The 27,925-nt window shown below is 43.8% G+C and overlaps 1 protein-coding gene across 3 annotated transcripts in view; it reads left to right on the top strand.

Moving 5' to 3' along the window:
* LOC137538389 (NAD(P)H dehydrogenase [quinone] 1-like) overlaps positions 1-26,970 on the top strand; it is a 90,181-nt gene extending 63,211 nt beyond the window's left edge. For all 3 annotated transcript variants that reach the window (XM_068260528.1, XM_068260530.1, XM_068260529.1), the window contains 5 exons: positions 9,753-9,917; positions 11,319-11,449; positions 16,226-16,339; positions 18,976-19,077; positions 26,609-26,970. In XM_068260528.1, coding sequence (XP_068116629.1) covers positions 9,753-9,917; positions 11,319-11,449; positions 16,226-16,339; positions 18,976-19,077; positions 26,609-26,923 — 827 coding nt within the window. In that variant the 3' untranslated portion in view covers positions 26,924-26,970. The remainder of the gene's footprint in view (positions 1-9,752; positions 9,918-11,318; positions 11,450-16,225; positions 16,340-18,975; positions 19,078-26,608) is intronic.
* Positions 26,971-27,925: the final 955 nt, after the last annotated feature.

The following is a 27,925-nucleotide window of genomic DNA, read 5'->3' as shown; positions in this document are numbered from 1 at the left end:
CTGGTGATGTGTGGATAGGTTGCACAGGCAGGATGAGTATTGGCCCAGCAGTTCTCTAGAATGTCGCTGGTGATGTGTGGATAGGCTGCACATGCAGGATGAGTATTGGCCCAGCAGTTCTCTAGAATGTCGCTGGTGATGTGAGGATAGGTTGCACATGCAGGATGAGTATTGGCCCAGCAGTTCTCTAGAATAATGTCGCTGGTGATGTGTGGATAGGTTGCACATGCAGGATGAGTATTGGCCCAGCAGTTTCTATAGAATGTCGCTGGTGATGTGAGGATAGGCTGCACATGCAGGATGAGTATTGGCCCAGCAGTTCTCTAGAATAATGTCGCTGGTGATGTGTGGATAGGCTGCACATGCAGGATGAGTATTGGCCCAGCAGTTCTCTAGAATGAAATGTGGCTGGTGATGTGTGGATAGGTTGCACATGCAGGATGAGTATTGGCCCAGCAGTTCTCCAGAATGAGACGTCACTGCTGATGTGAGGATAGGTTGCACATGCAGGATGAGTATTGGCCCAGGAGTTCTCTAGAATGAAATGTGGCTGGTGATGTGTGGATAGGTTGCACATGCAGGATGAGTATTGGCCCAGCAGTTCTCTAGAATGAAATGTCGCTGGGGATGTGTGGATAGGCTGCACATGCAGGATGAGTATTGGCCCAGCAGTTCTCTAGAAGAATGTCGCTGGTGATGTGTGGATAGGTTGCACATGCAGGATGAGTATTGGCCCAGGAGTTCTCTAGAATGAAATGTGGCTGGTGATGTGTGGATAGGTTGCACATGCAGGATGAGTATTGGCCCAGCAGTTCTCTAGAATGAAATGTCGCTGGGGATGTGTGGATAGGCTGCACATGCAGGATGAGTATTGGCCCAGCAGTTCTCTAGAATAATGTCGCTGGTGATGTGTGGATAGGTTGCACATGCAGGATGAGTATTGGCCCAGCAGTTCTCTAGAATAATGTCGCTGGTGATGTGTGGATAGGTTGCACATGCAGGATGAGTATTGGCCCAGCAGTTTCTATAGAATGTCGCTGGTGATGTGAGGATAGGCTGCACATGCAGGATGAGTATTGGCCCAGCAGTTCTCTAGAATAATGTCGCTGGTGATGTGTGGATAGGCTGCACATGCAGGATGAGTATTGGCCCAGCAGTTCTCTAGAATGAAATGTGGCTGGTGATGTGTGGATAGGTTGCACATGCAGGATGAGTATTGGCCCAGCAGTTCTCCAGAATGAGACGTCACTGCTGATGTGAGGATAGGTTGCACATGCAGGATGAGTATTGGCCCAGCAGTTCTCTAGAATAATGTCGCTGGTGATGTGAGGATAGGTTGCACATGCAGGATGAGTATTGGCCCAGCAGTTCTCTAGAATAATGTCGCTGGTGATGTGTGGATAGGTTGCACAAGCAGGATGAGTATTGGCCCAGCAGTTCTCTAGAATGAAATGTCGCTGGTGATGTGAGGATAGGTTGCACATGCAGGATGAGTATTGGCCCAGCAGTTCTCTAGAATAATGTCGCTGGTGATGTGTGGATAGGTTGCACATGCAGGATGAGTATTGGCCCAGCAGTTCTCTAGAATAATGTCGCTGGTGATGTGTGGATAGGTTGCACATGCAGGATGAGTATTGGCCCAGCAGTTCTATAGAATAATGTCGCTGGTGATGTGTGGATAGGCTGCACATGCAGGATGAGTATTGGCCCAGCAGTTCTCTAGAATGAAATGTCGCTGGGGATGTGTGGATAGGCTGCACATGCAGGATGAGTATTGGCCCAGAAGTACTCTAGAATGTCTCTGCTGACGTGAGAATAGGTTGCAGGGTGCACGTTACTATACACTCCTTTTCTGACACTGAACTACATGCAGCTCCATAGGCTGAGCTTCCACTGCAGTGATTCCCGTCCATTTGCCCGCACGCGAATTCAGACAGGGAATGGCAGCCTATTAAAATTGGTGCCTCTGAATTGGCGTGCGGGCAGACATTAAAACTGCAAACGGCAGAATAAAATCGCATCACATATGTGACTCCCGTCTCCCGATATCTGTGCTTGGCCAGAGGATTGTGTTCTCACATTAGAAGTGTTGGCATCGTGTCTGGCAAACTGTTTACTGTAAACACTGGGCTCTGCCCTTAGCTTGGCTTTTCCAGCATGCGGTTTAAAGGGTGTGACCAACAGCCCTGGCACACTAGTCAGACTAGACTGCTATAGCAACAGTATCAGGTGACTGAAGTGTCTTGGCAAAGGAGAAGATCGAGCAGTGATTTCAGAGCATAGACGTTACCATCAAGGGCAGATCAGGGTTACTCTCAGCAACAAAATACATATATCTTATAACTTAACTTCTCATAGCCGCAAACAGATTTTCAGTACGGGTAACTCCCTAAGTGTTCCCTACCTCCTCCTCCCATACCCTCAACATTATACAGCCTGTGCACTAATGGGCGGTGACAAGAATGCACGCGGGAGCACGCACAGCAGCGATCGTGATGGAGTACGTATATCTACGCCCCTGAGGCTATGATGCAGTCTCAAGGGGGGTAGATATCCTGTAGCAGAAACAATAAATGTTTAATACAATATTAATTTATAGATTATTTAGTCAGTGTTTGCCCCATTGTAAAATCTGTCCTCATCCAGATTTACATTCTGAAACTTATTAAAGGTGGCAATATCTTTAGTCCTGCCAGGTGATCTCTGCGGAATGTTGCTTCTACATGACTGTGTGCTCCTTTCCTATGACCGCTTCGTGCTTGTATTACTTGGCCTACCTAAGCAGCCCAAAATCGCATGCTCGTTTTTGTTTTTTCAACCTTGTTTGCCTTGTATAACTTAGTCCCAAGTTGTATAACCTTATTAAGTCTGTCATGCTTTGTATCATTGTATGTATGTATGTGTTGTTCAGCACTGCGTAATATGTTTGCGCTTTATAAATGCAATGTGCAAACGATATCGGCACACCAATGTTGCAAATCAAACGGCACCCTTTATTGTGCTTTAAGTCTCACTGTAAAGACCGACAATTGTTTCAGATGCCACACAGGGTCTGTGGGCCCCAAAACAATTGTCGGTCTATACAGTGGAAGCTGAAGCGCAATAAAGCGTGCTGTTTGATTTGCAACATTGGTGTGCCGATATCCTTTTGGTTCTTGATCTGTTTGGTGACATGTCCTATGCCGCCGTATCAAGCTCCCAGGCTTTCGAAGGAGTAGAGCCGGGACCAGGTCCACCCAAGGCTGAGACGCCAAAGTGCGCCCCTCCATCCCCCCCACCCCAACAGTCACACTCTGATTGCTATTAGACTAAGAGACGCCCCAGGGCCCCCAACACCTCAATCTCTAGTTATCTGGCTTGCAGTCACTGCCATGTATCCCCATTTTCTTATTTCTCTCTGCTTCAAACACAATAGGGGAATGATAGCTGAGTGAGTTGTGCACCCCTCCTACACTGCGCCCTGAGGCTGGAGCCTCTCTTGCCTCGGCCCGGCCCTGCGAAGGAGTGCCCACTCAAACTTTTAATGCTTATAAATGCAATAAATAACAGCGGTATGAGGCTCCAGCATGCACACCCGCGTGCTCACCTTAGGTAGCTTGTTCTCTGGTCAGGTGTGCTGACCAGAGGGGAGGGGAGAAGCGTGGCCAAAGGTGAGAGGTGCAGCTGAATGAGACAGTCTCCTCCCCTCCAGGCTGTGCTCAGGAATATGGTCACGCCCCTTCAGTTCCCGCAGTACTTCGGCAACTTGTGTCCCATGGTTTGACATCTTTTCAGCCATGCACCGGAGAACTTGAGGAGAGGAGACAGGACCGGGAGGCAGCAGGTAAGTATGTGGCTTTTTCTTTTTAGGTGGGCAGTGGGTACTGTTAGTATCAGTGCCAATGTATGTATTGTATTATTGTTGTGGTGGTGGCTGGGAGGGGGGTTGGGGAAAGTATTCCCCAGCTTATTATAGTTATATACCAACATTCTAAATGCTAAGTATGGTTGAGCTTTCGGATCGGAACAAATCTCCATTTTGAGTTAAATCCCGAAACTTGAAGTTTACACTCTTCCGGGTACCGAGTTTTTTTTGTTCTGAAAATTGGGTTCTAAAACAAAAATTTTCAGCCCATATTGATGTCAACAAAATGGCCGCCAAGGATTCCCTGGTTCCCGGAGGCCACACTAAAGTGGCAGAATAAGTGTTTTTTTTTTTTCACATGAATGGGGGGTCCAGGAGACAAGGGCATCCCCTGCCCTGGGCCCCCCTTGCTCCTTCTGCTACTCTAACGTGGCCTCTGGGAAATTCCTGGTGGCCATTTTGTTGACCTCCAATATGGGCTGAAAATTCTTTTAGAAGCCAATTTTTGGAACAGAACTCGTAACTCGGAACAGTGTAAATTCTGAATTTGACTGCGCACAATGGAATTCCGATGAAATGGGAATTTGGCTGTTCCAATGAACCCTAATGCAAAGTTTAGCATTTGAAATGTTGGTAGATCTCTTGAACTCGACAGTTTTTTAAAAGTGGCTCGCAGGCCGGAAAAGGGTGGGCATGTAGAGTGTTGGGTTATTTTATCTTTTCAGGCAATTATAGGCCTTAGAAAATCCATATGTCTCCCCTACCGCCTTCCAACGGCAAGCATGAGAAGAGAGCTCCGCCCACCTATAATCACTCACAAGGACAATTCCCCCACCCCCCTAAAGCCATTATGTCTGGGTTGTCCTTTGTGCTGCGCCACGGTGACAGAAGTGACATGGTGCAGCTGAGGATTTTGGCGGGGAGACGGAATGCATTTGGCATGACTCCCAGGAAGGAAAGAGGATTAGGCGAGAGAAAATATTTGCCTTTTTATCGTATACTTGACTTTGATCCTCATTTGGTTGTCAAATCCTCTAAGTGGTAAGATGGGGTAAAAAAAAAAGCAAGGAACAAGAGGTTTTAGAATATTTTTAACCTATTGTCTTCCTTATGCAAAGTTCCTCGTGTTCACAGTGAGAGTGGAGGGTGGGGGTAATAGTACAGCACGGTGGTGTAGTGCTTAGCGCTCTTGCCGCAGCGCTGGGTCCCCAGTTTGAATCCCAACATCTGCAAGGAGAACAGAGGTGCCAGCAGGATAAAAATAGTTAAAACAAATTTATTGTATAATCCCCAAGTGGGTTACACCTGTGAAACGCGTTGCATCTTTGGATTATACAATAAATTTGTTTTTGTCAAAATTGACAGTTATCGTGTCTGCTTCTTGGAGGTAAGTCCACCACCGCCTCCCAAGCAGTTTTAAAGTGTTTTTTGTTTTTTTTTTAACTATTTTTATCCTTCTGGCACCTCTGTTCTCCATTACCAGATTTGTGTCCACTATTGGTGGAGGGGTGACCTACCCCTTTCTTTCCTTGATCTACAGAGCGACTTCCTAATCCTGAGTGGGGACAGGTCTAATCTTCTCACCTGCCTATACAGTGGTTGCCTGGAGGTAACCCTGGTATGAGAGTATCTTATTCTCACATTACATTTTTCTCTTATGATTCAATATATACTACAGTATTTTGGGCTCTCTGTGTTTTTTTTATATCTGCAAGGAGTTTGTATGTTCTCACAGTGTCTGCGTCAGTTTCCTCCGGCACCCCAGGTTCCTCCCCATTTCCCAAAAACATATAGATAAGTTAATTGGTTTCCCACTAAATTGGCCCTAGACTATGATACATGCAGTACACAATACATACATAGACAGACATATGACTATGGTAGGGATTGGACTGTGAGCCCCCTCAGAGGGACAGTTAAGTGACGACAATATACTTTGTACAGCGCTGCAGAAGATGGCGGCGCTATAATAATAATAATAATAATAATAATAATAATAGTGCAGTAATGGCATGGCCTTGAGAGGTGTTGGGCGTAGACCCCATTCCCAAAGTTGTTTTGGGCCCTTTGGAAACCAGCGATGTGGGGTCGGAGCAATTTTGGGGTATCTGGAGTTGGAGCCGTTGGTTTCATAAACTGAGGAGTCTGTTTGGAGTCAGATGATTTTTGTACTAATTCCATAACCCTGATAGGGCTGTGGAGTGGGAGTCAGTCGGAGCAATTTTAAGGTACCTGGAGTCAGTCAGTGGTTTCATAAACTGAGGAGTTAGAGTGGGATGATTTTTAGACTCTACAGTCCTGTCGGCAACTGGAGCTTATCAGCAGTGCCATAGACCTCACCGGGGAGGTGTTTTTTACCATTGAGATGCAGCGGTTTCAGTTGCTTTGCTGTGCATGTTTTTGGATTTATTTATTTTTTTTCCTTTTTTGGCGCTGGGTTTTTGGTAAGCGTTTTCAGTGTTTGAATATAAGCAGGAACATTCGGCTACTGTAGAAGTTACAGTTCCTTCAGGTGAGGCAATATGAAGCAGCCACCTGTATAGTGGTCTTTTTATCACTCCTCTTCAGAAAGGATGCAGTTACTGTGGAGAAAGGATTCCACCTCACAAACAGCTCCTCTGCTCCTTCAGGCCTCCACACATTTCTCCCCTGCTCCAGGCTCACTAAACCCAGTTTCTAGTACACTCCTTCCCTTCAGACTAAGGGTGCGTACAGACATGCGACTATAGTCGTTTGAAACGATCGGTACCGACGGCATTGCCCGACGATCGTTCGTAAAAAGTGCACGAACGATCATTAAAACGACCGACCAACGAGATATGTCGTTGGTAAAGAACGATCCATTCTGCCAGATCTTTTCCAACGACCATCGTTCAAAAAGTAATGTCTGTACAACGATCGGTCGTTGATCGTTCGTTCTCAAAGCTTTGCACATGCTCAAACAGTTCTTTTTGACACTTGTGTTTGAAATCAGTTTATACATTATGTTGCGCACGCAACGCTCGTTCCAAGATCGTTCGTACACGAACGATGTTCAAAGTAGCCTTTCTTCAAACGATCATCGGCCGATACCTCCTTTAACATCGTTCGTCGTTCAGAACGAACGATCGTTATCGTATGTCTGTACGTACCCTAAGACTTTCTGTCATTGGCTACAAATCTCCACAGTATAAAAGCTGCTCTCCTATTGGTGACAAAAATTATCCGCCTAGCTATAGGAGGGAAAACTGCAAACACAGAAAACTATTAACTGTGTCAGAGCTGAATTTTATAGAACCCCACGCCTCAGCAATATTACTACACAGAGAATATACTTAGTACAGGTACTGAATAGCCATGTTGGCAGGATGGCTACATGCAGAATTGGGTTCCCATGCAAAAAGTTTATGCACATAATGCATTCATTGGCATGATAAAATGCTGAAATTATCAAGCAAATTTTTGCATTGTGATCACACAAACGTTTATGCACTTAGTTTGTAAAGCATGGACAATTTGCTAAACGGCTTTTATTTTATACCGATGGGTCTGACTTCTCCATGTTGCTTTTTTTTGTAAAAAAAAAAAAAAAAAAAAAATATTTCTACAGTGCTACAGAAGATGTTGGTGCTATTTAAATCCATAATAATGACGACAACCTGTCCCATAAGCTGTTTGTTGGGGACATGCAGATAGGAGGCACTTTGCAGATGTAGGATGGTCAGGCTCAGCCGTTGTCAAGACTTCCAGCCATCACTGGTGTCCCCTGTGCTCGGTGAACAAGGTTTCTGCAGCATCCTGGCTGCCAGGAGCATAACCTTTCACCTTTCTGATACTGCTGGCCACTGTGTTTAGGGAAGTTCATAACTGAAACTTGAAAAATGTGAGACTGACTTTGAGAAGATTGCACGTCCATCGTCTGTCTCAAAAAAACACAATCTTTGCCCAGTTAGACATTTCTGTCTTATTGCAAGAAATTGTATAGAGTATGGACCGCTTTAGGCAGGATAAGCGTATATAGTAGCAGATATACTTACTAAACTCAATCCAAATAACTTTTATTAGTCAACGTTCATTCTAACAAATGTTCACCGTTTTAAACCTCAACTGATCCAAGCAAGTATGTTCTTTGCTATGTAGGCAGGAAAGTCATAAGCCAGAGTCCTCCCCTTGACTTGATTGGCCTACAGGCACCATGAGGTTTCCTCATCTGTTTAGAACAGGGATCTGCAAACTTGCCTCTCCAGCTGTTAAAGTGGACCCAAATTAAAAACACAAGACTTCAGACATAAAATCTATTTTCTAAATTATAATAGCAGCCTTTTTTCCGCTGCATGATGACAAATATAAAATATTTTACATTTATTGGAGGAACCCCTCCCTTCCTTTCATATTGCCGGGACAGAATCCGGCAAACTGGTGGAGTAGGTGGTGTCCAGCAAAGGAGCAATTGCTAATGGCTGCCACCTGTATAACCCTAGTTATGAAAAGAGAAGGGTGAAAAGCATGCACTGAAATGCTCATAGGCTTGAAGGGGTGTTTATTTATCTCTGTATGTGTCAGAGTGGTGCAACTAAATGTTTAATTAAAAAAAAATGTTTGGTTTGGGTCCACTTTAAGGAACTACAAGTCCCACAATGCATTTGCCTTTATGAATCATGACTGTGGCTGTAAGACTCCTGCAATGCATTGTGGGACTTGTAGTTCCGTAACAGCTGGAGGGCCAAGTTTGCAGATTACTGTTTAGATCAGGGCCCAAATGCAATTCACTTTTTCTCCCAAGTGATATTTTCACAACTTGTCATAAAATGCCTTTTAAGCCACCAGCAAGCAAGAAAATACTCCCAAATTATTTTTGTAGTACTTTTTCTCCAACTTTTTGGTACTTTATACTTTATTTTTATGCGCTCATTTTGTGACCAAAAGTTCTACATGCATTTATATTGACCTGAGGAAGCGGGCCAAGACCCGTGAAATGTGTTGTCTACCGTGCATGAATAACCATTACTTTTCCCATTAAATAATGGTTTGTCTTTCTGAGAAGGTAAGAAATTACAACATCTAGTAACATATCATGAAGGGCGCCTCCACCAGTGTTTTTTAGTATAGTCCATACACTGTAGGGTTTTTTTTTTTTTTTTCTTTTTTCTTTCTTTTTTAGTCACGAGGTCCTTCAGTCCTCACAACTACAGTAATCCAGGAGAGCGTCTGACCAGCATCTGCACCCACAGACCTGGGACACTGAGCGGGGACAGCTATAATCCTGCAGGAAAAGATAGTGGTTGCAAGCTTTTCAACCCACCCTTGTGAGAATGATACTTATACACGTGTTCTCTTATAGCCCTTTGTCTGATACTGCACCATTGGGCTCCTGGTCTCTCTCATTCATAGAGACTAGGAAGTTACTATCCTGGATCCTAGTCATTAGGAATCGTGGTTTAAAAAAAGAGGGAAGACTCTGGGTCATAATGAGCTTTCCCTCTCCTCTCCTGGTACCCATTCCAGCGCTGGCTCCCACGTAGCAGCATTCAACTAATTTGGTTAACTACTGCTGTCTGCCGCCAAAGGGAGGCTTTGGAAGTCTTCGGGAGCCGAAGTGCGTACGTGCCAGCGCCCTCTCTCATGCACTTGTGTGTGCTAAAATATGGGGCCGACTGTCTTTGGGAGGACTCTCCTCCCGAAGACTTCGGAAGTCCCCCGCAGTGTGGAAGCTACCACTGCACCGAGAGAGGAGAGAAAAGGCTCGTTCGGATCCTGAGCCTTCTGTCTTAGGTAAGTATCTGGCTTTTTTTAATTTTTTTTTTACCCACAATTCCCAATGACTTTCACTTTTTTCCTTTCTGGCTGCCTTTTATATGGTGATCACTGCTGCCCGTTTCCATGATTCTGCTGGGTTCTCGGTAACCTCTTCTGCTTTGGTTTGTTTCAGGTAAAAGGGCGCTGGTTGTCCTGGCCCATCAGGAAAAGACCTCGTTTAACTATGCCATGAAGGAGGCCGCCGTGGAAGCCCTGAAGAAACATGGCTGGACTGTCACCGTCTCTGACCTCTACAGCATGAAGTTCAACCCTCTGGTTTCACGAGATGACATCACAGGTAACGCTTCATGACATTTATGACCTGCAGAATGGGGATGAGCGCTTAAATTCTGCAGAATTCAGATTTCAGAGTTTCCGCAGAAATACCGCATTACAGAGACTTGGAACTTTTAGGCCAATCACCAGACTCTGAAACATTGCACAGTACAATACTGACTCTCTGATTGGTGCAAATTGGATTACTGTAGAATTTTTAGGCCAATCAGAAAATGTAGAAGCTTACCACGGTTGCTGATCGTAAATGCGGATTCCACATAATGGCATTCATCTGCCAAATATGGCAAACCCCCTCCCCCCAAAAAAAAAGACCATATTGTTCAGACCATAAGATGCACTTTTTCTCCCCCAAAAGTGGGGAGAAAAAGTGAGTGTTATGGTTTGAATGCTAGACCCTGCACATCTCAGGTCCCCGCTAATGGAGGCCAAGGCAAGCCCTTATAACTCAACTCACTGCATCCAAGTGATCACTGATCCCGCCGCACTCTAACCTCTCACGAGCGGCTCCATGTCTCCTCTGTGCACCGCTGTAAGACTGGCTGCTGCGGGCGATCCTGGCAATCCATGTCTTCGGCTGCTGGGGATGCAGACCTGGCGGCGTCAGATGTGAGGGAGCCGCTTGCAAGCCTGGGAGCCAGAAGTGCTGTTTACTGGCGTGCATGGCCGGCAATAGAGGGGGAGTCCACTATTGTAACAGCACTGCGGCTGTTGCACGTGGCTATACTGTGGGCCCCTATGCCTGGCTACCCATAGTGAGGGCCCCTATGCCTGGCTACCCATAGTGGGAGCACCCATGCCTGGCTACCTATAGTGGGGGCACCTATGCCTGGCTACCTATAGTGGGGGGGGGTGCACCTAGGCCTGGCTACCTATAGTGGGGGGGGGGGGGGGCGCGGCACCTAGGCCTGGCTACCTATAGTGGGGGCGGCACCTAGGCCTGGCTTCCTTTTTTGCCTCAGGCAGAAAGTCGAGAACTAGCCCTGTAACTTCTGCTCCACAAGACGCCCCTGCACCATAGACTCACCAGGGTTAGTGTATATATTTTTTTTTTTTCCTCCAAACCCAGGTGCGTCTAATAGTCCGAAAAATACAGTTAACCAACTTTGACAAAAATAACATTTGGTGGAAATCTATAATTGGAAATGCCGGTTTCCACAGAAATCTGAAAAACACTTCTCAGAAACTGGAATTCGGTCCGAATCAGAAATTAGCATTTCTAACCATCCCTACTGCAGAAGTGTCTTGGTGTACACTGTACATCAAAACATCCCCAAGTGCTGAGGTGGATATTCTCCGTGATGCCCCCAAGCCCTCACTATTATCATATTACGTGTGAGTTTTCTGCTTCTAGAAGACGGTGCCAAGATGTTGGGTAATCCTGGCTTTTGTTTATATTCTTCAGGAAAACCTCAGGATTCTGAGAACTTTAAATATGGAGCAGAGTCCTCGCATGCCTTCAAGGAGGGACGGCTCAGCCAAGACATCGTAGAGGAGCAGAAGAAGCTGGAAGCCGCCGATCTGGTGATATTTCAGGTGCCGCAATGTTTCCGGCAGGGACACCCGAGAAGCTGTCTCTCCACTTTCAATTAAAAAAATATTGGTGCTGTTCAAGGCATTTTATAATACCGTAAATGTTTATAGATCGCCTTTCAGTTAGTTTTGTAGCTAGCTGTGAATGTCTAAAGCTACCACGAGTTCAGGAATCATGTTAAAGGGGAACTTCAGCCAACAAACACACTGTCATTAAGTTACATTAGTTATGTTAATTAAAATAGGTAATAAAATCTCTTACCCACCCTGTTTTAAAACAGGAAAATGTTTGATGTCATGAGGGCAGCCATCTTTTTGAGTGAGGAGAGATGAGGTGAAGCCAGCACTACAATCTAGGTTGTTAATTGAGAAAATTTATAAAACACTAAGGCCTCAATTCACTAAGATCATGCTGGAGATAATAAGGCAAGAGAAAACTGACCTCCACACAGTGTTATTTTATCTCTTCATTCCTTAAGTTACCTCTTCTGTAGTTAATTTACCTACTCTGTAGTTAATTTACCGCCTCTGTAGTTATTTTCACATGCAGTTAATTAACAGCCTGTCTTTAACTCTGGAGTTATTTTAAAGAGAACCTGTACTGAGTAAAATTATTTAAAATAAACACATGAGGTAACTTCAAATGAACATTACATAGTTACCTTGCCATCAGTTCCTCTCAAAAGCTCACCATTTTCTTCTTACAGTGATCCCTTCCAGTTCTGACAACATTTTGTCAGAACTGAAATATATCAGTTGCTGCCAGTGATATATCAGTTGCTGTCAGTTACAGCTGAGAGGAAAACTGATGTGTCCATGTTTCCCTATGGCTCAAGTGGGCGATGTTACAGTTTAACAGTGTGCTGACCAGGAAGCTGTTATGGGGTAATAGCCATTTTCAAAATGGAGGATGGAGAATTCTATTGATCACAGTGGACAAACAGGACGCAGGAGAGGAAAAATAGATTGAGGAGTAGACTACACAGGAGGTAAATATGACTTGTGTATGTTTATTTTGACTTTTAATTTTCAGTATAGGTTTTCTTTAAGGATTGAAGAGTTAACTTTAGGCTTGCCTGAGGTAAAATGTTTCCTGAATACTACATGCCTTATCACCATGGTAACAACTCTAGAAGCGTTATTAAAGACAGGAGATAAGCTTAGTGAATTGAGGCCTTAGTCAGCATGTAGTCTGATGTGAAGCGGGTAAAGTGGGCGCCAGGTCTATGGCCTCGATTCATCATTGTCTTTGAGATAACTTTTTCCAGTTTGTTAAATTACCGAATTCGAAGTTTAGCGATTTCTAGTTGTATTCATCAAGGTTTTTCCTCATTCGGTGTGAATTCGATAACAATTCGGTAACCATTCAGTAACGTGTCGCTATTTCCATTTTACAGTTGTACTTTAACACAAGGCCATAAGATTCCCATGGAATTGTGGGTAAAAGGCAGTCCTTTGAACACTACGTAGCAACATTCTGAATAGGGCTTTACACCTGGACCAGGATTCTGAAAGTAGTTGGGACAATCCCACAATTTGATAGGAGCCTTTTCTAAAAAATTATAGTGCAGCTAGCAAATTAGTTAACCCTGACACTGCCTGTGCTCTCTTACAAGATGATTCAAGAGAGATGCAGATGTCGTGTTATAGCAAATAAATCTATTCTCTTACAAATTTATATGGTTGCAGACCTTATTCTTGCCCTTCTGCGCCTTTGAATCACTCTCAGCTGATACATAACCACTTCAAATGGCTCCATCTTCTCTGTCAGCAATGATCTGACAGGAATAACGACAGAGCAGTGAAGGAGATAACTAATCCTAAATGTAACGCTAAACCACGCCCACTTTCTTTTTCATGAATTGCACTTTATTCCGTTTTAGCGAATCGTTACCGAATCGTTACCGAATGTTCGCTAACAGCTGTAGATAACTTTGATGAATCCTGAAATGAAGTTAACAAATTCGGTATTTTACCAAACTGTTGTTAACAAATTTGCTAAGTGTTGATGAATCGAGGCCTAAGTGTTTTATAAATTTTCTCAATAAACAACCTAAATTGTAGTGCTGGCTTCACCTCATCTCTCCTCATTCTACAAGACTGCTCTGTTATACAGCCTGTGCACGCTTTTTAAAGGGACCTGCACCCTGGCTTACAGTCCATAGCACATCAGTCAAGTCCTGTCTCCTGCCGCAGCCGTAAAGAGAGCTGGAACTCCACCTTCCTTGCTTTGAGCAGCCATCTTTTTGGTTGAAAGGAGGTGACAAGGAGCAGGAGACACAGTTCCAACTGTCCTGTGTCCTGATCACCCCTCCCAGCTGCTCACGCTAGGCTTCAAATCTCAAATTCAAAAAAAAAAAGTCACCAAAACAGCAGAATGAGAACATAATCAGCAATCCCATCATGCTTTGCACAGCATCAGGGGAAAAATGCCTGGAGCAGTTTTCTTCTGTGCAGCTTAATGAGGCTTGGGTAAAAAAAACCGCTATGATGCTGTCAATCTGTTAAACAGCAAACCTTTTCAGTGCTGCTGAGTAGGTTTTTAGTCTGGAGGTTCACTTTAAAGAGTAACTGTTAGGCTTAAAAACAAATCAATTCCCTATTTCTATCTGTAATATAGATAAAATGGATACTAAAAAGGCAATGCCTAACTTAAAAACAAATCTTACTTTTTTTAATTGTAGATAAATCCTCATGTCCCCAGCTCTAAAGGCCGCAGCAAGAGGCCGCATAACCGAAGATGCAGTGCAGGCTGGGGCGGGAGGGAGTTCTCCTTTGCTTTTCTCCCCAGACACAGCTAGTTCAGCCTGATTGGCTGCAGCCTGTGTCACTCAACCCTGTCCCTCTCACATTGGCCGCCTCGCGTCTGCACTGTCCGCCCGCTCCCCGCACTCTGTCGGCTGCTCCGTCACTTTATTCGGGGGGCAGCGGGCATCTCCGCATCCATGGCGACCCCGGCCCCGCCACCATTTACAAAGGGACTCCCCCTGCACTATCCCTACACCCCGCAACATCCCCGCCCGCAGCACCACAGAGCCCAGCGGGGAAGAACACACGCAGCGCACACAGAGTCTCCTCTGGTGCTGGAGCTGCATATATTCTTCCCTGCTAAGTGCTGTTATGCTGGGAGACGAGATGGACGCTGCAGGGCTGAGGGTAAATACAGGGGGAATCACTACTGATATAGTAGCAGGGCTGGGGGGTTCTCATGGATGCAGGGGTGTCACTAATATAGTGCTGGCAATTGCTGTAGGTAGGAGGGAAGGGGGGTAAGGGAGGAAATGACCTCAGCAATGGCTTCACTGGAGGGACTAAAGATGGCCCCTGCCAGGGAACAGAATTCTCTGCATTTCCGTATTTTCGTTTTATAAAATTCACTGAAATGAAATCGTGGACAGTGCAATACATCTGTCATGTAAGTAGAGCTAGTATTTATCTACTTATATGTGTGTGTTTTTATCCTGGCATAGTATGGCTGACAGCTCCCCTTTAAGCACGGCAGCAGTACACTGGTGAACAGAATGCTCGTGAAATCCCACTTTCTTGACTATGTTAGGAAATGTATAGATCAGGAAGTGAAATGTTATCATTACCAGGCTTTAGCTTTATATTCTCTGAAGGGAACATTTTGCTTCTGTGATGATCTAAATACACAGCTCAAAAAAAATAAATTAAAAAAAATGGGACCACTTTCAGGACCACATGCTTACGCTCCCCTAGTGACCAGGCTATTTTCTACAATTTAGTGCTCTGCAGTTTTAGCAACTTGCTGCAGAGCCTTATTACTTAGCACATAAGTTATTCCCCCCCCCCCCCCTTCTTCCTTTTCTGAAAGCTCTGTTGGTGGGCTCTGATCACTGCTGGCATGTTTGTCGTATAGATTTTTTTTATTTGTATTTTTTTAATTTCTTTTGTTACTCCCCTCCCTCCCGGCAGCCAATCAGGAAGTTCCTCTCTCATAGGCATCAGCCTATGAGAGGGGATCGCGATTGGAGCGTCTCCAGGGGACAGCCGAATGACCTGGATGTCCCCAGTACAGCGCTACAGTACATCGCAGCGCTGTACAATGTTTCACCATCTAACAGTCTGCCGCTGGTAGACTGATGATGGAGCTGAGCTCCGTCACTCAGGCGGGGATGCGCGCAAGATCCCCTGCAATCCCTGCCATTGACGCCTTTCAGCGTTACGTGGTCCTGGGGCTGCCACCTTCCCGACGCCTATCGGCGTTACAACACAATGTAACTCCAAGTCAATCACAGCCAGAAGTGATGGGCAATAAAGTGCTTTGGACAGGAACCGATAAGGCAGTATTTGTTGGGGGCAGGAAGTGGTGAGGCAATGAGAGGCAGGGCAGGAAGTGTTGGGGCAGTAAGAGGCAGGGCAGGAAGTGTTGGGGCAGTAAGAGGCAGGATAGACAATGATGAAGCTGTAACAGGCAAGACAAGGAGTGGTTGGCAATGAGGCAGAAAGTGATGAGACTGTGGAAATGGTGTGACATTAAATGGTGGAGATGGTGGGACAGGAAGTGATAAGCTAGGCGTGGCAGGACCGTGTATCAGCAGGTGTGATTAGGAAGACCCTACAGCTATGACAGGAGGAGGGAGTGGTTGGACACACAAGGACCACCAGTTCAGGACCTGCATAGACTGGGAGTGTAAAGAGGTACTTAGTGGTTTTAAGACCATGTTTGGAGCTCCTTTTGCACCAATGAGGGGTTTTCTGCAGGGATGTAACATTTCAGAGTGCTTGAATACTAATTGTGGAGTTTCCTCTCACTAGTTCCCCATGTTCTGGTTCGGACTGCCGGCTATTCTGAAGGGATGGTTCGATCGCGTCCTTACCCAGGGATTTGCCTACACCCTGTCAGAGATGTTTGACAATGGCAAGTTCAAGGTGAGATGGTAACTGCAGAATCCCCCATTTATCCCTGAGCTGTTGGCACGTCATCTATGAGGCTTTCACAGCTCTACCCTAAGACCTAGTTCACATTCTAAAGTGCAATTGCAAGCGCTGAGTGCTTTTGTCAGCGATTTTTTTTATTTGCAATTTTGCCGGTGTTTTTTTGAGAGATTTTAGTTTTCAAACCGCTTTTATAAGTGCTTTTTGTTTGTCAATTAGCAGGGTTTTTTTTCCAAACAATCAGGAAGTGAACTATTTGACCTGGAACTGAATCACTTTAAAGTGGATCCGAGACAAACTTTTACTCATTGCATAATTGTGTTCCTTTCCTATTGTTTATAGGGCATTCCTCAAGCCAAATACTTTTTTGTTTTTGTTTTAATGCATTAATTCCCTATAAACTAAATAAACCACTCCCACAGGTTTTCAGAGAGCCAAGGCACTTTCAGACAGTAGCAAGGGCTCATGGGAGCTCAGTCTGGGCAGGAGGAGGGGGAGGTATTACTCGCCAGAGATTTCAGAGGCAGAGGGGAGGAGGAAGTAGGAGGGGGGATTCGTTTTCTTTGCTCAAGATGCAGATAAGCCTGGCTCTGTGTAATGTTTACAAACAACATGTCTGCTGTCATTGTATCACAGGAAGACATATTCTTATTCTATTAAAGCTGTTTGCAGCTAGAGTTGCTGTGTAAACTATCTAAACTTTAGCTAAGATATATAGACAAGTTACTTGTTATAGTTAGTTTTTCATCTCGGATCCGCTTTAATGTACTTTGTTTCAGCTCTGGTTTCCTTTAAAATGTTATCTTTAGTTTGGTCTTCTACAATTTAGTTCACTGATTGATCTTTTTGGAGTCCTTTTATCATACCTCCTAACTTTTTGAGATAAGAAAGAGGGATACTTAAGCCACGCCCCTGCCACACCTCTAACCACACTGACACTCCCCTATTCTCGCATACCATAAAGAATTCACAGGAAAAATATATTTTATAATTCTAACCAGACTGGTCCTTTTTCAATCCTTTTTTTCATTTTCCTTCATATTAACATTTGAAAGTAAGAAAAATGTATCAATTTAAAGGCAGAGAAGGTTTTTTTTTTTAGCTTTAATGAAACATATTTTTCAGTAGGAAAATACATCTATTTCCATAGATCTGGACACAAGTCTTGAAAGAGGGAAAAACTAGGAAGACGGGGGGATTGGGTTCCCAAAGAGGGGCTGTCCTTCCAAAAGAGGGGCAGTTGGGAGTTATGCTTTTTTTTTATTCTAGTTTCAAAAGATTTTTGATAGTTTTATATAGCACTTGAACAATAAAGCGTTAGAGTACTCCAATTGTAAGTCAGATCTTAATACCAGCAATTATAACTTAAAGGGACTCCGAGCACCTCTCATGGGCATGCCTTTAAGACTCCTGCAAAGTACTTGAAGATGCATACCTTTCTGTAGCTTGTGCTCTCCTCTTTCATTTGATGCCTGAATCGCCGTTCTACATCAAATAGTTTTTTTTCGAGTTCAATAAAAAAATTGCAGCTGCCATCTTGGCTGTGTTATAACTTCCATGTCATCCCTGTCTTCTCTGTTAGAGAAGTGCATCACTGAATGAAGCAGGAAGAGGAAGTGACACGCATGGCCATTGCAAGAGGCTCCTCCAGAGGGGTCATAGCACGACTTTGTTGGAAGTCGCCTGGCTTAAAGGCATGCCCATGAGAGGTGCTCGGAGTTCCTTTTAAAAGGTTAATAATAATGAAACTATACAAGTAATAGTACAAGGAAAGGGACTGAAGTTGAGCACAATATAAATATACCAAATGATTACCAATAACTGTGTTCTGAGAATAGCAGAGGGAGGAGTCCTACATTCTCCGCCTACTTTCTTTCTGAATGGATTTAGTTGAGAAAATTTTTGGGATGTAACTTTGTCACTAGTCACTTATTCAGCTTTCAGTTCAGTCTGGTTACTGTTTTTTTTTTTTTTTTTTAATTTGTTTTACAATTTTCGTTCTACAGCAGAATACAGAGACGGTCACACCTTTGGAGAAGGGAGGGAGGTCACATCTAATGTCATACATGTGTGCAAATGTCAACAGAAAAGCCTTAAAGCCAATGTGTACCAGTTTAAAAATAAAAGTCAGATACTCACCTAAGGAGAGGGAAGGCTCGGTCCTAATGAGCCTTCCCTCTCCTCTCCCGGTGCCCTCGGTGCTGCGCTGGCTCCCCCGTTCGCATCAGCCGCCGCAGGGACTTCGGAGGTCTTCGGGAGCACTCGGGCTTCCGAAGACGGGCCGCTCCATACTACGCACGTGTGTATGCGTCATAGAGGGCGCTCGCGCATGCGTAGTATGGAGCGGCCCGTCTTCGGGAGCCCGAGTGTTCCCGAAGGCTTCTGAAAGCTCCCTTCGGTGGCGGAAGTGGCAGTATTTGACCAAACTGGTCGAATACTGCTACGGGGGATCCTGCGCGAGACCGGGCACCGGGAGAGGAGAGGGAAGGCTCATTAGGGCCGAGCCTTCCCTCTCCTTAGGTGAGTATCTGACTTTTTTTTATTTTTAAAGTGGTACACATTCACTTTAAACAGAAATGTCCTCATTTTTGGAGGTTCTTTATTTAGGTTGTCACTATTTCTTTCTACAGAATAAGAAGGCAGTTCTGTCATTCACCACTGGGGGGCTGCAGTCCATGTACACTCCAAATGGAATCAATGGAGACATGAATGTCCTGTTGTGGCCAGTTCATGTAAGTGAACATATTATAATAATTATTATTATCATTATTCTGTTTGTTTTTTTATTCTGTTTTTCAGCAGTTTGTGAATCACAAGAGTGTTTTTCCTGGGGCTTCTGCCAGCCCCCTGCAGCCGCCCTGTCCTGCGCCCATCCTCCACGAGTCTCCATTCTCCCGCCGCCAGCTAGTGTCGGTTTCGCTGATGGGCCACTGCTCTGGGCACGCGAACCTTTGCATGCATTCCCGGCCGGCATAGTGTCCAGTGCAGGACACTATTGTGGACGGGAACGCAAACAATGTTACGCATGACTGCTGTGCAGGCGCACTGGCCCATCAACTTACACGTCTACTGAAACTAGCTGGCGGCGGGAAAACAGAGGATTGTGGAGGACAGGATGGCTGCAAGGGGCTGGCAGAAGCCCCAAATAAGTGAAACACTTTTTTTTTTTTTCTTTTTTTTTTTTCTTAATTTACGCTTTAACATTGAAGTCAACGGCTGCCGACTTTAGTAGTTAATAGTAAAGCCTTCTCATACATGCTAGAATTGCCAAATGGGCAGAGTATGTATTAATGTTCAAAGATTATGTTAAAGGATACCCAAAGTGACATGATGAGATAGACATGGGTATGTACAGTGCCGAGCACACTAATAACTATGCTGTTCCCTTTTTTTTCTTTTTTCCTCTGCCTGAAAGAGTTAAATATCAGGTATGTAAGTGGCTGACTCAGTTCTGACTCCGACAGGAGGTGACTACAGTGTGACCCTCACTCATAAAGAATTCCCCTTTATCTCTTTCTTGCTCTCAGAAGCCATTTTCTGCTAGGAAAGTGTTTTATAGTTGGAATTTCTTATCAGTGAGGGTCACACTGTAGTCACTTCCTGTCTGAGTCAGGACTGAGTCAGCCACTTACATACCTGATATTTAACTCTTTCAGGCAAAGAAAGGAAAAAAAAAAAACCCAGCCTAGTTATTTGTGTGCTAGGCACTATACATACACCTGTCTATCTTATGTCACATGTCACTTTGGGTATTCTTTAAGGAGAACCGTGGGAACCATTTTTTTTTTTTCCCCAAAGACCTTGTAGTTTGAGAAAATACCATAGGAAATAAATTTAGGACTAACTCCTAGTATAAAAGTGGGAAGGGTGGACTGAGTAGTGCTACATTTAACAACTTATATCCAAAATGGGAGGGCCACCTATCTCTCACCCCCTCCCTGCAGTGCACTAGTGGTCGGGGATTTAGATCCTCCCTGTGTGTAATTAAATGCAGAGTAATCGCCGCAGCAGAAGTGAAGTGGTTGCCGGGGACTTTATTCCTCCCTCCCACCATCGCCTAAAGTCTCATGACGCGGTGCGAGTGAGAAAGATGAGCGGGCATGGCAACCGACGCTGGAATGTATAGGACTTTGCATCTGCTGCGGCGATTACTCTGCATTTAATAACACAAAGGAGAGGTTAGTGAGAGGCGGCTGCACTTTGGGCAATGGTTTTTTTTTACTTTTATTTTTTTTTTTAATATCAATCCGGAATGCCAGATATTTCTCTTCAATTTCTACTAAAGACTGTATGGTGTGTTGGATTGTCAATTTATTAACCACTTTACCCCCATGCGTACGAATTTCTCCATCTCTCTTTCCATCCTTTCACCCCCAGGAACGGAGAAATCCGTACTTTCCGCGCTCCCACTCGCTCTAGCGCGCACTCCCGCTCGTAAACATGCCGCCGCCCGCTCGCCCGGAGATCAATGAACGGGAAAATCCATTCCCGTTCGTTTGATCTAAGCCCCGCAATGATCTGCTGCTTCTCCGCTAAGCAGCGCGATCATTGTGAAAAAAAGCCTCCTCGTACTTTCCGGACGCTTGCAGGTTGCATTAAACAAAATTACTGTTGCCATCTTGTGGCCAAATAGTAAAACTACACCCTAAAGCATTTTTCACATACAAATAAATTAGTTTTACACAAATTAACTCCTTACCTCCCACACTCCCCAATTTTTTTTTTGTAAATAAAAAAAAAATTACAATAAAAAAAATACATAAATAGATACCTTAGGGACTGAACTTTTTAAATATTTATGTCAAGAGGGTATAACACTGTTACTTTATAAACTATGGGCTTGTAATTGGAGATGGACGCAAAACTGGAAAAAAATGCACCTTTATTTCCAAATAAAATATTGGCGCCAAACATTGTGATAGGGACATAATTTAAACTGTTTTATAACCGGGAGAAATGGGCAAATACATTTCATGGGTTTTAATTACAGTAGCATGCATTATATGAAAACTATTAAGGCAGAAAACTGAAAAAATTTTCCCCACATTTTTTCCTATTTTCCCATTAAAACACATTTAGAATAAAATCATTCTTGGCATAATGTCCCACCTAAAGAAAGCCTAATTGGTGGCGAAAAAACAAGATATAGTTCATTTCATTGTGATAAGTAATGATAAAGTTATAGACGAATGAATGGAAGGAGCGCTGAAAGGTAAAAATTGCTCTGGTGGTCAAGGGGTAAAACCCCTCAGTTTGGAAGTGGTTAATATACACACCTTAGCAATTTTCTCAGTTTCCAATCATTTTTATCATAATTGGGGGAAAAATTATTGATAATTGAAGGTGTGTGTGTGTGTGGTACATTGGTCAGATTTCTGAAATGTTACAATCGGTCAGGAAAATTGATTGCAATTAAATTGAACAGATATTTAAAAAATTGTATGGTGTGTGGCCACCTTTAGAAACAGAGACCAGATTTGGGGCCGCAATGATCTCCTCCCAATCCTTCTGTTTTAGGTTGTGTATGCACATCCAATTTTGATTGGCCAACTTTAACACACACACACACACACACACACACACACACACACACACACACACACACACACACACACACACACACACACACACACACACACACACACACACACACACACACACACACACACACACACACACACACACACACACACACACACACACACACACACACAGTGTCAGAATTCTAGCGGTTTTATTTATGCAGGAAAAACTGTCATGTGTATGTATATATGAATATTAATAATCAATACAGTCCTTCCAAAGAAAGAAATAGTTATTGTTAAACCCTATATAATATACTTTATACTGTGAAATATATTTAAAAGCTAGTGATAATTTGAGACAGTAAAACACTCTTGTGGGATTGTTTTGGTTCTAGACAATTTTGTTTACATGTTCCTTGGTTGAAGGCCATTACCGCCAGCAAGAAAAGATAAGTTTCCCAGACAGAGAAAGTCAAAATATGAAAGATATAAAATATAAAACAAGGGTTTTTCCCAATTAGTATTAATAATGTTGTGGCATCATGGAGTCATCTTTAACTGTTTATTTGTTTATGAAAGGCTGACCTCTACCAGTTGAAATTAGATATTTATTTCTTCATCAGAAAGACAAATATATGGAAAAGCATTTTATATTATCAAGATTTAATGTGCAATTATTTATTTTATGATTAATTGTTTTAAGAAGAATTATATAATAAGCTTTGTATTTAAATAAGTATATTAGAAGCCTTGTATGTTTCAATAAGCCTTAAATTGCTGAAGGCTCTCACAGGTCTGGTTACAGAGTCAACCTGACCAATCTCATGTCTGGGGAAGTACCAAGACATTCCAACATAATTAGCAGCGAACACTTTATCAGAAATGCGTCATGAATGACATTGTTTAGTCTCCATGTCTGGGTCAGCCAACAGACAAGATGGCTGTTGACGTCCATTTTTAATTAAGTGCGTCAGAAATGACCCTATATCAAATGTCAAGCACTCCAAATGACGTAAATTCCCACAAGATAAGGGAACTAAGAATTTATAAACAATAATATTGTGACTTAGGAAATCAAAACCTGATAAAGCATTGACGCACGGAAGCTTTAGCCAATCAGAGTCTGGGATTCAGGGAAAGTCCAGATTAGGCAGCCATATTGCCTCCAACCCCTATAAAGGTAGGAGCTGAAAGCTCATAGTTTGCACAAGCCCAACAATCTCCTGAGAAGACACATGAGGCAGAAGCTACCTTCCCACACGTGGTTCTAGATGCTGAAGAGATGACAGAGAAGGGGTAATATGCCTAATATTCTATGTGTAGAAGCTTTCCAGAGGCGCCAATATAATAATTTACTTAAACGAGCTTAAAACCGATGGGGCAGTGGTGGGCCTATCCCATCCATGCAGACAAAGCAAACAAAGGAAGGACTGTGGCATCAACAGTCAAACAACAATTTTATTTATACTCCACGGTAAAAATAGGCAACGCGTTTCACGGGCTCAATCCCGCTTCATCAGGCCAATCAAAAAGGAGTATACAGCTTAACAGCATCAAAACCACACAGAGGCGCTCAGTGTGGTTTTGATGCTGTTAAGCTGTATGCTCCTTTTTGATTGGCCTGATGAAGCGGGATTGAGCCCGTGAAACGCGTTGCCTATTTTTACCGTGGAGTATAAATAAAATTGTTGTTTGACTGTTGATGCCACAGTCCTTCCTTTGTTTGCTTTGTCTGCATGGATGGGATAGGCCCACCACTGCCCCATCGGTATTAAGCTCGTTTAAGTGACTTTTATTCTATTGGCGCCTCTGGAAAGCTTCTACATATTGCTAAGTCCACCCTTGGTGGAGGGTTGTACCCATCTTCTTCCCATCTACAGAGAGCGACTTTTAATCCTGAGTGGGGTCAGGTTAATCTCCCCACCTGCCTTCAGTGGTTGCCTAATGGTAACCCTGGTTTGTGAGTATTAAATTGTTATATTACTCATTATTAATTATCATCTATACAATATCGCACTATTGGGCTCTTGGTGTCCCCCCTCCCTTTATGCTTAATATTCTGGTGATTTACTTTATTAATTTTTCAGCATTAAGTTTTATTAAGATGTTAGCAAGAAGTTTTTTAGAAGCTATTTTTTTATGCTATTTCTTTAAGAAGATTACTACAAGTTTTACACAGCTACTAGATACACAGCTATTGATACAGATGAGACTACTTTTGATCTTATTCTACATAACACAACCGTTATATTACTTTTTTAATGTACTTAGAAGATTGATGAACGTTTGGCTATAAAGCCTTGATGAGATGGAATACTGTTAGAAGGAAACACTACTTGGAACTGTTCATATTTTGTATATATGCTGTATGATAAGCAAATACAATTTTTTATATAAAATCATATACTGAGTGCTCTGATTTATTTCAAGGTATACCGTCAATCTATAATTACTGTTATAGAGGGTTCAGACCCCGCTATGCCAGATTTATATGAAAACAACGCTTTAAAGAGACTCCGTAACAAAAATTGCATCCTGTTTTTTATCATCCTACAAGTTCCAAAAGCTATTCTAATGTGTTCTAGCTAACTGCAGCACTTTATACTATCACCATCTCTGTAATAAATCAATGTATCTTTCCCCTGTCAGACTTGTCGGCCTGTGTCTGGAAGGCTGCCAAGTTCTTCAGTGTTGTGGTTCTGATATGAACTCCCCCTTCCAGGCCCCTCTCTGCACACTGCCTGTGTGTTATTTAGATTAGAGCAGCTTCTCTCTTCTCTCTTATCTTTTACAAGCTGGATAAATCGTCCTCTGAGCTGGCTGGGCTTTCACATACTGAGGAATTACATACAGGCAGAGCTGTTTGCAGGAAGAAAAGAGCAGCCTGAAACTTCAGTGCATGAGAGATGCAGGGGGAAAGAAACACACAATGATCTCTTGAGATTCAAAGGGAATGCTGTATACAGCCTGCTTGTGTATGGATGTATTTTCTATGTGTGGACATACTGTACATCAACCTACTTCCTGTTTTGGTGGCCATTTTGTTTGTTTACAAACAAACTTTTTAAAACTGTTTTTAACCACTTTTAATGCGGCGGGGAGCGGTGAAATTGTGTCAGAGGGTAATAGGAGATGTCCCCTAACGCACTGGTATGTTTACTTTTGAGCGATTTTAACAATACAGATTCTCTTTAAGGGCTGGTCCTTTACTGAGTTAGCAATCTTGAAAAAGGCAAAAACCGCTCAGGTTTTTGACAACGCGCGCACACACACACGCTTAAAGGACACCTGAAGTGATGGATACGGAGGCTTCCATATTTATTTCGTTTTAAGCAGTTGCCTGGCAGTCCTGCTGATCCTCTACCTTTAACATTTTTAGCCATAGACCCTGAACAAGAATACAGCAGATCAGGTGTTTCTGACATTGTCTGATCTGACAAGATTAGGTGCATGCTTGTTTCTGGTGTGATTCAGACACTACTGCAGCCAAATAGAGCAGTAGGGCTGCCAGGCAACTGGTATTGCTCAAAAGAAAATAAATACGGCAGCCTCCATATACCTCTATCTTCAGTTGTCCTTTAAATTGTGGCCGCAATCCTGTTCTGCATTGTAGGCATCCTGACAGCAGCTGAGTGCCGATGGTCAATGAGAAGCAAGTTGCATCCAGCTTGAAATTGGGCCAATCCAGAATTGTGTACACTCTTTATGCAAGTGGGATTTATTTTTTTTCCCTTTATTGACCATCTCTACTCCCAGATGACTTCAAAGCAGCAGTAATCACACATTTGCTGTTAGGAAGCTTAGGATGCACCCTGAAATGGCTGGGTAGGGGAATGGTAGGTGGTTGTTGTTGTTTCTACCGATCCTCCTCTTAGCTTACACTATATAATTTTATCGTAAACCACTTTTCCTGGTCCCTTAGAGTGTACTATATCAGAAATTGCTCTAGAAATGGCCCAGCATGCCCTGGTACCCCCTCTGCTGCAAACGACCAACTCTGTCATCCCACTGGAGGTACAGTGCAAGCACTTGCACATTTGGTGACTACAAGGTTAAATATAACTTTGGGCTGCATAGCCTGGCTAGATTAATCGCTAGTACAGTACCCAAGGCTCCTTAAAAACTGTAGTTGTTGCTGAATAGAGGTAGCCACTTGCTTCCTGTGAGTGGCTCCGATACCCGGGCGGGACCTACAGCACCAGCCTGAAGATAGCAGCTGACCATGGGTATCACATGACATATGACGCATGCTCCAATCACTGACGTGACACATGCACCGCCCACTTTTATTTACTATATCTAGAGTGTCACATAGGGGCCAAAAAAACATGTTTATTATATCAGAAGTTTTATTCTATCCGAGTTTGCTATACCAGGCGTCAATCCCAGACTTATAAATGGAGATTGGCCGGGACCTGGAGAGGTAGATTATATTGTATAATCTTCTTTCCAAAAAAACAAAACTAAGTTAAACTAGTGCCAGCCAGTTCTGCTATCAGAGGTGTTTGGGATTACCCCAGTACTGGGTTTAGAGGGAGGGGCAGGATCTTGCCTCTCATGCAGAGCCCAAGAAGGGTTCTGAAATGTACCATACTCTGTATAAACCCACAAAGTGATTTTTTTTTTTTTTTTTTTTTAATGGCAGCCCTGGTAGAGTTAGTTGAATAAAGTTACACTTGCAGGTTTGGTGTAAGTGATTTGGGGATTGTACTCACCTGTCATGTTCTCCCTCCCACAGCAAGGAATCCTCCACTTCTGCGGTTTCCAGGTGTTGGAGCCACAAATCAACTACAGCATCGCGCACACCCCTCCGGAGAAACGCTCCCTTATCCTGGAGGCCTGGCAGGCGCGGCTGGCCAACATCTTCCACGAGAAACCCATCCGCTTTGTTCCCAACCAGGATTTCGACTTATCCTTTGAGGCCGGCTTTGTGCTGAAGAAGGAGGCGGTGGCGGACAAGTACAGCGGCAAGTATGGGCCCAGCGTGGGGCAGCACATGGGGAGGCCGCTGCCACCCAACAGCCAGGTGAAAGCTGCGGATACGGAGCCCTGAACTCAGCGCTGCTCACTCCATCATGTTCATTAAATATCTGCTTTCTACTCCTCGTGTCTGTTGTCTTTGTCCAGATCAGGGGTGTCAAACACAAATACAAAGTGGGCCGAAACTGTACGCTGGGACCAAGTCACGGGCCAACCTCAATGTCTATTGGCCACCTTCCTCCCTTATAAAGTTCCCAGGTGCCCCCCCCCCTATACAGTTCCTTGGTGTCCAGTGTTTTCCCCTCCCTCCACCATATGGCTCCCCTGGTAATCTAGGCCTCTAGACCACCAGGGAAGCTATATTGGAGGTAGAGTGGGCCAAACATAATGCAAAGTGGGGAAACCACTAGTGGACCAAATTTTAAAGGGAATTGGAGGTGAGAGGGATATGAAGGCTGCCATATTTCCTTTTAAACAAAACCAGTTTCCTGGCAGTCCTCCGGATCCCGTGTCTCTAATTATTTTAGCCGAGGACCCTGAAGGATGCAGCAGATCAGGTATTCTGACTTTGGTTTTACTGGATTAGCCATATGCTTGTTCCAGGGTTTTGATTCAGACACTACTTATTTCAAGAGATCAACAGGGATGCCAGGTAATTGGGATTGTTTACAAGGAAATAAATATGGCATATGGAAAATCCTCCATATCCCTCTCACCCTGGGCTCTCTAATGGCCCTGAGGGCCAGATTCGGCCTGCGGGCCGGAGTTTAACATTTATGGTCCAGATAGAATGTGGAATAAACCCAAAGAAGCTACAGTACATAAAAATAATATAACGGGAAGTGGGTAATTACATGCTGTGTCCAACCAATCACATGGAAGCAGGAAATATGGGTGCCAGAGGGGCCGTGGAGGTTTAGGTGCTGCCATAGTCTCCCATAAAAATTACAGCTAAAGGTGGAAATGTAGGCAGCACATACTGTATATCGGTGGATTTGTGCCGGGAGGGAGATGGTGGGGATTTTTTTAAGGTTAAACATAGCTGGGGGGAGGGGGGGGGGGTTGTTAGGGTAGG

This window comes from Hyperolius riggenbachi, chromosome 11 (assembly GCF_040937935.1).
Source record: "Hyperolius riggenbachi isolate aHypRig1 chromosome 11, aHypRig1.pri, whole genome shotgun sequence".
Taxonomy (NCBI): domain Eukaryota; kingdom Metazoa; phylum Chordata; class Amphibia; order Anura; family Hyperoliidae; genus Hyperolius; species Hyperolius riggenbachi.
This window is presented reverse-complemented; position numbering and strand designations above follow the sequence as displayed.